A 14,342-nucleotide genomic window follows, 5' to 3' on the forward strand; every position below is an offset into this window, starting at 1 on the left:
TGGCTAAAATGACTGGTTAAATTATACATCTAAATGACTGGTTAAATGACTGGTTTACATCTTCATTCTTCGTCACACAAAACATGCTTGAAGAAATTGTGCAATGCACAAATCAGGAAAATGTCAGGCGTCAGGCACAAGCAGTTGCAAAAAAGCAGCCAGCGAACGTTCCTGAATTTCAATCCATCTCGTCATGCCACTCAGAGGGGTTCAGCAGGACCAGAAAAGCTATGCTAACGAGCTCTTTCACGGCGTTTTCTCCCGGCCGTTTTTCATGGCGCGCATGATGCGGGATCGCTTCAAGCACCCGATGGCTGCTGAGGTTTGACCACAAGGAAGACCACTTGAAGCAGCCGAAATAGACAAGCTCATCCTGACCAGAAAACCTTTCACGAAGTTCAATCTGTGGCTGAAAGAGCACTTTGAGCGGGCTACGGATCTACATAACTACCCTACCTACTTACAATCGATGAGAACGTGGGGGGGAGCTTCCGTGGAAAGTGAAACTATACGTTTGTGACGTGTAATAAACCAGTGAAGTACGGTCAGTGTGACAGTGACATTGGCTATACATCTGCGACACCCTTCCGCACGCTGGCAAGGACGTAAACCCCTATCCCGAGCTACACAACACGGATGTCAACAATATAGCCCACTGACACCATGCATTGCATTAAAACATCTAACCATGCAACTGGGAAAGTATTATGACGGGCAGATTTTTTTTTTCACTGGCGTGGATCTCACAGAGCGGATTCTGGAGAAAGGATGGCGATGATTGAAGTAGTTAGGGCCTTGATTGAAACCATCCAGAGCAACCAGAACTGTACATTCTAGAAGAGCTCAGAACCCAACTAGACGTGAGAAACTCAACGAAACGATGGTGACATGGAGCAGTGACATCATGCTGTCGTCATACTGTAAGATGGCCAACAAAGAGGTGTTGTTGCTATCAATGCAGCATCAGCAGCCATCGGTAAGAACCAGTGAGCACAAGAAACCAGAAGTGATCCTTTATGAGGTATAACCCCATAGTGTAATAAATAACTTATTACATTATTTGGTACACTATGGTATAACGATACAAAAGGAGGTGGAGGTATTGACGCATGCAACCTGAAATGGATGAGAACTGCACTCTGCCGAATAGCCACATGCTGTTGGCCGCCAGTCTATTTGCTGATGATCCTGAACATCGCCGGCCTGAACGCCGAGGCTTTTTTCGTTATTTTCCGAGGAATCCACCGCGGATTGCAGCGTAAGGAAGCCAACCACGGTACCGGGATCGCCTCCCTACAGCACCTAGGCTTGTGAAGTCGGTAATTGAGGAGTACCTTGGCCCGCAGAGGATGCTGATGGAAGGAACACGCAGCGGCATCCGTGTGGTGTTGAGACGCAAGGTGCAGGTGACAGCTGCTAAAGACGGATGGGGCGGAGGCAAGGAAAGAGTGTCACCTGTGGTGAACTATAAAACAGGTGGTGGGAGAAGGCTATCATACAAGGACAGGAGCAATGCCAACGAAAACAAGCAGCGATGCAGCAAGTGCCATGAAGGGCCTGAAGATACTGGCATGCGACAGTCAAGCAACAACGTTGATGGTGCTGGTGTCTGACAACTATTCTGAGCTAAGTACATACTGCTGCACGAATCAACTACAGATGCGCAAGCAGAACACCAGCCAGAAAGTCAGTGAGAAATCGCTCCCATGTCGTGAGCAGCGAAATGTCATCAAACCGAGAGGAAGGCGTGAGTGTCATGCGATTCAACATTCTCAATCTAGGTCTATAGTTCTGCTAATGGGCATTAGTTGCCTTATTTTGTAGCATGTTCCTGCGCCTCTTTTGAGACGCCCGCCTTTGTTCATTAGCGCTAAGGTGTGCAACGTAAATAAAGACAAGATTTGCTCCCATATATGAATAAATTGCATGAGTGATAGCGTGATTCGTTTTCTTTTGCCTTTGAAACGTGCCATAGATACCGATAATGATCACCAAGCGCCATGAGCCATAACTTCTGAAGTAGAAGTGTGTTTGTAAAAATTTTACGACACTGCTCATTTCCACATAAAACACATCTCCGAGCATTTACAGTCTTCCCATCGTATGGTTTGTTAAGCAACCGGCATTGCATATTCTGAGGGTATACAATGTAGGTATATTCCGCTTACATGTTTTCAGTTATATGTTTGCATTGTACATGTTGCGAATGCATGGGTAAATTACTGGAAAGACGTCGGACAATGTGGGGCCTCAGCCTACCCAACGTCATGTTAGATATCATGTATGTCCTTGAACACTGGCACGTCTCTTGTTATCTCCAATGTTACCATGCATCCTCATTATGCCTGAAATTATGTTCTTGCTCGTCCAGTTGATGAATGCTGTTCGGAGGGACGCCGACGGACATTTCCCTGTTGACGAGAATTAACTAATGGATGAGCTGTCGTCGTACGTTGGCCTATGATGCTACATATCAAGTCTGCTATCATGCGTCACGTCACTGATTGCTATGTAGCCCCTGCTTTTGCCGTGTGTCTGACTGATAGCACCAATCAATGTTCATGATTTAATCAAGTAACCACGTTTGGTGCTGTATTCAGACCGCTTTGTAGAATTCACGCTGTTAACCCTCGCCCGTAAACGGCGATCTGCCACCTTCGCCCATGCAGGGGGGGGGGTTGGTGCGACCCCCCCCTTGGCGTTTGAAAACGGAGCGTCGTAGAGCTTAGCGGAAAAGACCAACGGATTGCTCTCGCTGAGATCTCGCGATTGGTGGTATATTTTTTTGGTCCTAGGTCAACATTTGACCTACTTTTGACCGTCAAAGGTCAAATTTTCGGAAAAATAGACTTTTTTCAACTTTCGGCGGCGATTGCGGCAAAACGGTGGGAGATATCGACTTGAAACCTTCACTATCGTGTTTCTTGATCAATTCTCTATCGTTTGGTATGTATTTCGTTTCCCTAGCTCTAAAAATGGCGCGTTGGGAGCGCCGGAAGTCGGCAAGGTCACAGTCGGCGGCAGAAATTCGAAAAATCAAAATTTAAATTTTTGAAATCTGATTTTATTTTTGGATTTGGGAGGTCCATTTGCTCCCTATAGAAGCTAATATTGCTGCATATTCCCATTGAGGTGACAAGAATTAGCAAAATAGTGGTTCGGGCGCTTTTCAAAAATAGTACCGGACGCTGTTCCTCTTGTGACGTCATAGCTCCGTGACCTGACCTGACCCGGTCAAGTTTCTTATACCATATGATAGCCAATACTTGCCCCAATATGCATGGGAAGTTTCATCACGATCCATCAACCGATGTCCGTACCACCGGCAGGAAACCTCGGGCGTTGGCACTCAGTTTGTGAAAATCCGGCCGGAGGCTGTTCCCTTTGTGACGTCATAACTCCGTGACCTGACATGACCCGGTCAATTTTTTTTTTATCAAAAGATGCGCAAGGTTTGCCCCATAAGGTACCCAAAATTTGGCGGCGCTGCGCGCCGCCGTTTTTACACTATTTCCGAAAAACCTCAGGGGGGGGGGGGTTGCACCAACCCCCCTACATGGGCGAGGGTTAACACCCTTTGTAGTTTCTACGGGTAATTATATAACTGTTCCTGCTTCTTTATTCCCTACTTAGCACATTTGTGGCTTGGACGGCAGCCTAAGGGCTTCGAACAGAATCCGATCGTCTGGGCGACTCTGTCTGAGTGGATTACCCATGGTTGAAGCGGTCGATACTGCCCACACCTGGGCGTTGCGCCAATATTGCCTGGGTTCCGTGACCCGACCCGACCCCGGGAGCCTCTTTACGGGCTGAACGGCCCGGAGTGATGGGTCCGTGGCATGGATACAGACCAAACAGTGGTCACGCCGCTAAAATCCGGCCCGCCGCGTACCAAACGAGGCCCTCAATCATGCCGAGACAGCCGAGTACGACCGGCCGGCGGACTGACCTGTATGTGGGGCCATCGGCAGAATGCATGGTTGATTGTGCCATGTGTGTCGCTTCTTTTTGATGGCGTGATGCCAATGAATAAACGAAATATTTGCTAAAATATGAGCTCCTTTGGGGGATAATAAGATAAGAATGGAACTCAGGATCGGTGGCTTATGCAATTCTGGCTAAGAAGTGCCTATTGGCTTAGTAAATTTCAAGGTTGGGTGGCTTAGCGGTGGGATGCGAAAGAGAGAGGTGGGTGTGGGGGGGGGGGGGCGACCAGGGGGCGTTAGACTGTAAGTGCAGTGCTATTCGACGAATCAAAAGCAGTTAGCTTTCCGTGCCATACAAAGGGTGTCATCATGGCAGAGTTGTCATCAATGGCGGGCGTTTTATTAGCGGTGGAAGTTCAAAGGTGAATCAGGTATGGGTGGCGTGGTCAGGCTGAGGATTTTCTAAAAGGTAACCAATCGAACTATGCGTTTTTGTTTATGGGTAATTACTTCTCGAGTCTGTCTCGAATCGCGTACATTGCTATTTGACTCTTCAAGCCCAATGGTAATGATCCCAAACGCAACTATTTTTAGTGTCGTGATTTTTCACAAGTAATATTTCACTGTATCCACCAGTGGGACAGCCGCCTTTGAGACGCGCCCCGAACTGCACCCGTGGGTCTCGGCCAGGGCTGGTCCGATTTTCAGGGCGGGAGGCCGTTCTCGGTAGTGATGTCATATTGCCTGGTGGCCGGCCTCCAGGAACGCGTCTCATCAGAGCCAGGTAGCCCGGTTTGCGCCGCCGGACTCCTTCATATAACGGAGGCCCGCCGGCGGCAGCGACCCGGGCTGGACACACACTGTTCGCTATGTGCGGGTATTGCCGTATGAGTTCAGAGGAAATTATAGGATTGGACGGACAGATTGGACGTGCGGTGCAGCTCTGTTCAGTTTATTGTAGGCATGGAACGCATCCTCTTTATTGTGCGGGATTTCACATGAATGGTGCTGTATTTGCTGAATTTTATCATGCATATTAGGCATTATGCTAGCTTTACGACTACCATAATACGTGGATTTCGCCTCCTCATGAAATGACCGAAACCTTGCAGAATCAAACAACCATTGTGATAAATGGGATGCTTGTCACTTACCAGAATATAAATCAATAATGGCTCTACCTTTCCTGTAACCCGTCTAATGCCGCCCTCCTTTTCACCGCAGACACCAGCCGACATGCATGGCACAGTGAAGCTCAGCGCCTGGGAGGAACCCAAAGATGAGGCCGTGGTCGTCGTACGCAAAAACTCCATCGGCGATGAGGTGAGTCTCCACTCTCCAGCGCTGGTAGCTCGTCATGGTTGAGACAACTTTATAAACTAAATGGTTGAGACAACTTTATGAACTATGTATCAAATTTATCAAATAAGACTCTAAACATGAATTATTTATAGTGCCACAGATAATGCTGACACGATTCGGTTCAATATGACAAGGGCTTTTTTTTATTCGGCTCTTTTTCGTTTGTTTGGCGGGTCAAAGGCGATAATCTTACATTGTTTCAGCCTCGGGCTCAATGCGGCCAAGCTCCCAGATGAGCACACCGTCTTCATATCTCATTTCGGGTGTCTGAACTTTTCAACGTGTCACATATGTCATACTACCATGCATCATTTCCACGCGACGAGATCTGTGACTGATACGATTTGTCTCACCATGTGCCTAACTATTATTACAGGACGAACGTAGTCAGTTTTGGAATATTTTCTTATGGAAAAGTGTTTGGTATAACGGATATGCTACAACACTACGTAATTCGAACACATCCGTTGAATATGGACTTTTTATATGACACATCATTCATTTATTGGCACTAAACGTCAGCATCACGCCCCCGCTATTATAAGGAAAGCGGCGCCTTTAGTGCGTGTGTTCAGTTTTAAGCGCTGCTCTTATCCCAGTAAAACATCCCTCATCATAGCGCCATCCATCAGCTGCTCAGCCTGAGGCCGGCAAAATTGGGAGAAATAACGTCGTTAAACCCAGCCGCACCTGAGTCTTCACTCACCAGCGTGCTGGCTTACTGAACATTTTCATCACCTATCACCCTAATGCAGGAAAACTCCAAGGGGAGGGTCATGAATCGAAGTGGTGCCCCTACCTATACCCAAAATTAAAAACTCAACGGATTTCGTCCACTTCATTTTGGTGGGGCCCCATTTTCAGGTTTTTTTCTTTTTCTTTTTATTTTTAGTCAGTATCTCAACTCTTAGCCACAACCACATTTACCAATTGTAAGCAAGTATATATGAATGTGCTATGTGTATATATGTTGTGGACGCTGAGTAGTGAGTACTTACCAGGAACGTTATCAGGTAAGCGAATCGTTGTCAGTCCGACGAACTTGACCCTGGCGTCTAAAGGGTCTGTCCTTGACACTTCAGGCTTGTCAGGGGCACCAAAGTCCTTCCAGGGACACCACAAACCTGTCAGGGGCACCTACGGCCTTGCAGGGGCGCCACAGGCCCGCCAGGGGCACCACAGGCCTGCCAGGAAGCAGGGGCACCACAGGTCTAGCAAGTATACACGACAGGCCTGTCAGGGGCACAACGGGCCTGTTGGGCCCATGAGCAGTGCACCCCTAGGGGCAGGGGCACCACAGTCCTTCCAGGGGCACCGCAGGCCTGTGAGGGGCACCAGCGGCCTAACAGGGGCACCAGTCAACACAGGCCTGCCAGGGGCACCACAGACCTGCCAGGGGCACCAGAGGCCTGCCAGGAGCACCACCGACCTCGCAGGGGTAACTTGGGCCTGTCAGGGGCACCACGGGCCTGTCGAGAGGCACTTCAGGCTTTTCAGGGGCACTATAGTCCTCTCCGGGCGCAGGGGTAGCAGGGGCACCAGAGGCCTGCCAGGGACATCACAGGCCTAGCAAGGGCACCACGGGCCTGTCATGGGCACCTCAGGCCACAGTCCTTCCAGGGGCACCACAAGCCTGTCAGGGGCACCAGAGGCTTAGCAAGGGCACCACAGGCCTGCCAGGGGTACTACAGGCCTAGCAAGGGCACCACTGGTCTATCAGGGGCACCACGAGCCTGTCATAGCCAGGCATCTCAGGCTTGTCAAGGCCCATGGGCACCACAGGTCTGTGAGGGGCACCAGCGACCTAGCAGGGCACCAGTCAACACAGGTCTGCCAGGGGCGCCACAGACCTGCCAGGGGCACCACAGACCTGCCAGGGCACCAGAGGTCTGCCAGGGGCACCACCGGCCTCGCAGGGGCACCACAGGCCTGCCAGGGGCATCACAGGCCTGCCAGGGGCACCACAGGCCTAGCAACGCACCACTGGCCTGTCAGGAGCACCACAAGCCTGTCATGACCGGGCACCTCAGGCTTGTCAGGGCCCAGGGCACCACAGTCCTTTCAGGGGCATTACAAGCCTGTCAGGGGCACCAGAGGCCTAGCAAGGGCACCACAGGCCTGCCATGGACACAACAAGCCTGCCAGGGGCACCACCGGCCTTGCAGGGGCGCCTCAGGCCTGTCAGGGGCACCACGTGCCTGCCGGGGACACTTCAGGCTTGTCAGGGGCGTTACAGTCCTGTCAGGGCCCAGGGGCACCAGGCCCGTGGTGTCCCTGCTAGGCCTGTGGTGCCTCTGGCGGTCCTGTGGTGCCCCTGTCAGGACTGTGATACCCCTGATAGGCCGGTGGTGCCCCTGGCAGGTCTTTGGGCCCCCGGGCCTCAAGGGGGGGGGCATGACCCATGTGACCCCCCCTTGGATCCGCCACTGAAAGTTATAAGGTACTTTAACACCATGCTTTATTTGTGCTACACTTGTCGCAGTTTGCTATAAATGCAGCGGCTACGAATGATCATGTTTGCGCTAAGATACTGGAAAAACCATCGTAAGTCTACAAAGCCATACAACTAACACTATAATGTGTAATGATAAATTCATTAAATTCCCAATAGTACAAAAAGCATACGATCCATCCGAACACCATCTTCAATGTATTCTTTCTTCCCAACGATTTGTTAAGTTCAGCATGGTCTGATCATCCACACTGCTCCTTCGGTAAGACCAGGCCAAATCCACCCTTCAGTTTGTCCAGGACCAGCAGTGGAAACGGCGCCGGGAGAAACGAAAAACCTGTCCCCGATCCGCACATAATTCATAGCCGCAGGACACGCCGGCACGGGCTCAGATATGGAACTGAACGCTACATTTAGCATATCAATACGGAACTGGAGGAGTCGAAGGATCGTGCTGCGACAGACGGTATTTCACGGGAGCTGAAAATATCACTTAAGAAATAGATTGAGGTGTTGGTTTGGCTAGTCCGCAGCAAGCCGATTTTGATAGACCTTATCTTGTAAAATGCTGAATGCGTAATGCCTAGAGAGTGGATAGTAACGTGCTAATCGCAAAATAAAAGGAAGATAGAATTGCTGCACACATTTTGTTGTCCGTGAAGATGCTAAAACTAGCATCATGATACATACAGGCCTTGGCTGCCGAGCAGTCGGAGCCTTGGTTTGTGTTAGCGATGGTTTGTTTGTACTCGCTTCAAACTGCGCTCAGCGGCGCTGATAGATTGAATCAATCCACGATGGTCTACCGTTTATTACCGATTTTGCATCAACTTTCAATTGGTCACACAATTGTGGGGGATGGGGACAGCTTACGAGAAATTACGTGTCTAAGTATCTGATTGCATTTCATTTTGATTTTGAGAGTAATATTACGGAGAAAAAAAGAGAGAGAGAGAGAGAGAGAGAGAGAGAGAGAGAGAGAGAGAGAGAGAGAGAGAGAGAGAGAGAGAGAGAGAGAAGAGAGAAAGAGAGAGAGAGAGAAAGAGAGAGAAAGAGAGAGAGAGAGAGAGAGAGAGAGAGAGAGAGAGAGAGAGAGAGAGAGAGAGGAGAGAGAGAGAGAGAGAGAGAGAGAGAGAGAGAGAGAGAGAGAGAGAGAGAGAGAGAGAGAGAGAGGAGAGAGAGAGAGAGAGAGAGAGAGAGAGAGAGAGAGAGAGAGAGAGAGAGAGAGAGAGAGAGAGAGAGAGAGAGAGAGAGAGAGAGAGAGAGAGAGAGAGAGAGAGAGAGAGAGAGAGAGAGAAGAGAGAGAGAGAGAGAGAGAGAGAGAGAGAGAGAGAGAGAAGAGAGAGAGCAATTAAGAAACTGCCGCAACACGCGATAGAACGCCTGGCAAGTAGCCTGTATGTACCGCAGTACAGCCGAGCGCCGGGGAGGTAGTCTGTGCCGCAATACACAATAAAACGCCGGGGAGGTAGTCTGTGCCGCAGTACACCAAAAAGGGTCTGAGAGGTAGTCTGTGCCGCAGTGCACAATATAACGCCTTAGAGGTTGTCTGTGCCGCAGTGCACAATTTAACGCCTTGAGGTGGTCTGTGCCACAGTGCACATTATAACGCCTGATAGGTAGTCTGTGCCGCAATGCACAATGCACATTAGCCGTTTTCACGACGGCCATCTGGTATACATTTGGTGCACATCTTGTACTGATTAGGCGCAGATTTGGTCAAATCAGGTTCAGTGTGTCTCTTAGCAGCTATGAGCTAGGGTTGCACTAATTGCTTATATGCCTGCTTTGTCATATTATCAGAGAGCATCATCGATTAAAACACTGAAATGAATTCATAAATGAAGATATTTGCTGTAAAAGAAATTAGATGCAGATTTGGTCAAATCAGGTGCATTCGCCGGATAGCCCGTCGTGAAAACGGCCATTATAACGCCCGAGAGGTAGCTTGTGCCGCAGTACACAGTAGAGGTCTGCACAGGCCGGCTGCAGCCGCGGCTGGCTGCAGCCCCACGGCTGTGGGCCAGGGCGGCTGCAAATATCTCCAAGAACACGGCTACGGCTGTGGCCACGGCTGTGAGATTTCAAGCTCAATCTTAAGAACTCAAATATAAAATTTTAAATCGTTAATCTTACATTTTGATAAGCAGTCTAGCCTGTAAAAATCATGCAAAGGATGCCCAGCAACATTGAAAGTGGTGAAGCCTTTGAAAACCTGTAATGGTTTTACCATGGATAACTAGGTGTATAGTAGTAATCCATGGTTTTACCATTTGCTGTAGGGGAGTTTGCACTCTGGTACAGAATACTAATTATAGGTACCGATTGTTCCTTCATCATCAAGAGCTTGACAGTTTCAGAAAATGCAACATGTTGCATTGTCACATCCCTCTCAAATCAATCTCACCTGGTCATTAGGAGAGCACCTTACAGCTATTGAAGACGAGCGTTCAATAATTCTTTCAGGTAATAGAAAAAGAAATCACGTCTAGGTAAAGGCAGGTAAAGGCTTCATAAAATGTTATCTAAAATAACTCTTAGATGTATTTCTGGATTTTCGGCAAGTCCAATTACATAATATAAAACTGGCGCTTTATGTTCTAACTGGTGTGTGAGTGACCGCTAACAGAAAATGCTGATCAACGAAGCCAATGGAATTAGATTATAAGTGAGCATGAACTTTACTTGCGGTTAATTCACATGGCGGTGAAAACCCTGAACACAATATTTCTTACGCGAGCTGTTGACTTTACTAATAAAATGACGTCTCCTTCTGAAAATGTAAAAATTTTGATAATAAATCTTTGTTTGAGAGCAAGTTTTTTTTACTTTATAGCGTTATTATTTATTAATTATAATCTTAATGGCTGTTTATAGTGAAAAAAAAACAATTTTTTGCCACTTCTTTGCTATTGACGTCATTAAAAGCTCAAGTAAAATTTTGATTGAAAGAGGCAATTGTGGCTCGCACGTCCTTGGGGATTTGAGCGAAGATCATTATTTGGAAAAATCAAAATAGATGAATGTTTTTCTTTTTTAGATGCTCACTAGTGTTTTGATGATGCCTTGCATATCAAATTAGTTTGAGACTTGCTCAGAAGGCTGCTTCAAGCCTGGCATATCACACCACAGAAAATATGCAAGGTAAGAAAGAAGCAAGAGTTTTGACTAGACAATCACTGTTTGACAGTCCATCAACTTCAGTTTCATTTTCCATACCTAACATTGATAATGAAAAGCATCAGGGTCTGTTGTTCTGTCCTAAGGCGTTCTGTCCCACAACCATGCTTCAGGATTTGGCATTAGATGTCTACACTGCTATAGTGCTTCTATTCTGGTTCGTTGTTTATGTTTTCTGTTGATGTAGGTGCCTACCTACCCATCTTTCTTAACCCGCGCCCCGTTGGGCTCTACCGAGCAACGCGCCCGGTTGGGGGGGGGGGGGCATTTTGGCCCCCCCCTAAGATCTCGAGAACCACGCAACATAGCGACAAGCGGTAAACGGCGTTGGATAGCCCCAACGGGGAACTACCTTGTGACCCAATTTTATTGACCTAGGTCAAACCGATGACGTCACAGGTCAGGTCAAAGGTCCAATTTTCACCGTTTACAGGCATTTCAAGAAATGCGTTGTAAAATCGAGTAAAATGCATTTCATTGAAAATCATCGATGGGGAAATGTTCTTCAAACACATATTTTGCTATTTGAGGTCACTGATACCAGGTCAGGTCACAGAGGTCAGGTCACGGGGGGGTTCACAATATGAAAGTGTCGTGTGATACATGTTTTATGGTCCATTTTACATGACAAATGCGATTATATGGGTCAGGCAGCCTTTGGGGCCAGCTTAGATCACGTTTTGGTCAAGGTCAGGTCAAGGTCAGGTCAAGGTCAGGTCAAATTAGGTCAAATTTCAAAGTTAATATTTTTGCATAAAATGGGCATCGAATCGATGCAGCTCGTCACGGGGAGTTCAATGGTGGTCTTTGTTTTGCCGTACGTGGTCTAGAATTGCTAAAAATTGAGTTCAAAAATTTGACGTCATCATTTTTGAAGTTTTTTCGCTATAACTTGGCCAAAAAACGAGATATCGATCTGAAATTTGTTATGTATATAGAAGAGCGCTGGGACTATCACATATACTCCGGTTTTTCGAAATTCGGAAAATTTTTCGATTTTTTCAAAGTTTTTCTAAAAAAATCAATTTTTTGATTTTTTTTTGGTCAAAAACCAAAAATTTTGAAAATCCGAGATAGCAGTTTTGTAGCGCCGCTTTTTGTCTACTAGACCATATAAAGAACTTTGAAATTGCTTGATAACTGTAGATTTGGTGAGCGTTTCAAGATTGCATGTTTTTTGCTCATTTTTGCTCGAACATGACCTCAGTTTGACCTCAATAACTCCTGAGCTAAGGTGACCTAAGACTTGAAATTTTGTGTGAAGGTGTCAAATTGATGCCCGGGAAGGTACTTAAAATTTGGCGGCGCTGCGCGCCGCCGTTTTCTTGCTATTCAGGAAAAACCACAGGGGGGGGGGCCAAAATGCCCCCCCCCCAACGGGGCGAGGGTTAACCCCTTGCAAGGGCTTGTGTAGGCATGCGATGCGCATCAGGCTTCAGGCCTTCGGCCTAAAGCCAGATACACAACCACTTAACCTATGATGCTTCATGAGCTTGAGAATCTATAGCCCATTGCAATGTGCTTTTGGCTACCTATATGTTTCAACTAAAAACAACTTATTATATACTATTTGGTTGCATTTCATTGAAAGTATCCACGGCCGGCTGACGGCTGGCTGCCCACAGTTTGCCACGGCTGTGGGCGGCTGTGGCTGTGGAGCCACGGCTGCGGGGCGGCTAGGCTGTGGAAAATTGCAGCCGTGCAGAACTCTACTACACAGTACACAATAAAACATCGCGGAATGTAACCTGTGTCGCAATGTACTACGGAACGCCGGAAAGGGAGTCTGTGCCGCCAAGCAGACACATACGAGCATAATCGGAGCGCCGCGGAAAATAATACGCCACAGGAACTGGGAGATGACAAGAGACTAGAAAGTCATTTCTGGCTACATTGACGCTTTGGTTGGGGTGGAGGAACACTAAACATCATGATGAACGAACCGGTGTTATGATGCAACAGCGATAATCCCAATCGCTTACTGACGACGAAGTCAGAAGCCACAGCTTGGGAAACCAGTGTATGTACGTATGTACGACGTACAGCCCTCTGCAAACTGCGTGGTAGGTATTCTTTTTTGGACAAAACCGAGAATAACGCGAATACTATGCTATCGGTCACTCAGAAATCGTAACAGCAAGACGCGCGAGACTCCACACCCTAGATTGGCATTATCACCGTATTCATTTTCCATCCAGTTTGGCAACAAAACCGAAAAGTGTATATTTGCCCCCAAAACAAACTTTTGCATTTTGTTGCCACACAAGGCGTATACTTTCCGAGTGATAGACCCAATCAAAGGAGTGGAGTATGGCGCATCTATTTGCCGTGAGTTTCGACCGACTGAAAACATAGCTTTTGAGTTATTACCAGTTTTGTCGAAAAAAAGAATACCTACCACGCAGTCTGCTGAGGGCTGTACGTACCTAGGTACTGTGTGCCACCGTTTGCCACCGGCTTCGCCAAACTTCCCTCACCAGTACGAACCAGCATTTTACAAGTCAGTGGCTCATTACATTCATGTAACGCTATGGTGCTAATGTCAGTATTTTGCCACAACATGTATCCACTCATGCATGGAACACCCCAGCCACCTGCCTCTTTTGGCATGCAATGCGCGCCTGACCGGACTCCGCCCATGCGTGACCGTCGACCGTCCGCCGTTCACGGACCATGTCCAGGCGCCCCTCACCACCGACCCCACGGCGCCTCTACGGCTCGGCTACGCCCCGACAACGGCCCGCTACGCCCGACTACGGTCCGTTACGGACGGCTACGGCCGCCCACCCCGGCGGACGCGCTACCTGGCACAGCATTGACGAATAGCCCGTAACTTTACGCCGCCGATGGCCGGTTTGGAGCCGGGGCCGGTCGGAACGGCGCCCCTAGCTCGTATTTATAGTGATAGCGGCGATAGTTATCAGTACGGTTGCACAAATGGCTCCCTGACCGGTCGACCAAATGGCCCGTGTTAGGGGAGAGAGTAGGGTGAAGGAGAGAGTAGGGAGACAGGTGAGGTCCCCAGACACCGATTGCAGTGTCTGTGTTACGCTTACCAATGCCTCTAGAATACTATTGCTGGCGAATGGGCTTAGGGCTGGCCTATCACTTTGCAGTTGGCACAAATGACGATTTTTTTCGTTGATATATGCTAACTGCTTTACTTCTCCTTGATCTGATGAGCATTTCTAAATACCGATCACGACTGATTCCGTCTCCTTTGTTCCTCTTTAGGCTGCCCACTTTCAGGATTACAGAAAGGAAAGCGTGCCGCGTTCATCAGGTACCACCCACCCGATCCGGAGCCACCACCCACCCGACCTTGAGCACGCAATTCCCATCCACATTCCACCGGCGAGGTTTCGTAACTGAAGTGTGACCAGTGGCCAGCAGATGGCGACACAGTCTTTTCGGGATTTGCA

The 14,342-nt window shown here is 48.3% G+C and overlaps 1 protein-coding gene across 1 annotated transcript in view; it reads left to right on the forward strand.

Annotated features, from left to right (window-relative positions):
* Nucleotides 1-5,153: 5,153 nt before the first annotated feature.
* The window catches only part of LOC122369806 (inactive dipeptidyl peptidase 10-like), a 121,129-nt gene continuing 111,940 nt past the window's right edge, over nucleotides 5,154-14,342 (forward strand). Inside the window, exon 1 of the mRNA XM_043344824.1 lies at nucleotides 5,154-5,249. Coding sequence (XP_043200759.1) covers nucleotides 5,163-5,249 — 87 coding nt within the window. The 5' untranslated portion in view covers nucleotides 5,154-5,162. The remainder of the gene's footprint in view (nucleotides 5,250-14,342) is intronic.

This window comes from Amphibalanus amphitrite, unplaced genomic scaffold (genome assembly GCF_019059575.1).
Source record: "Amphibalanus amphitrite isolate SeventyFive unplaced genomic scaffold, NRLGWU_Aamphi_draft 001074F_arrow, whole genome shotgun sequence".
Taxonomy (NCBI): domain Eukaryota; kingdom Metazoa; phylum Arthropoda; class Thecostraca; order Balanomorpha; family Balanidae; genus Amphibalanus; species Amphibalanus amphitrite.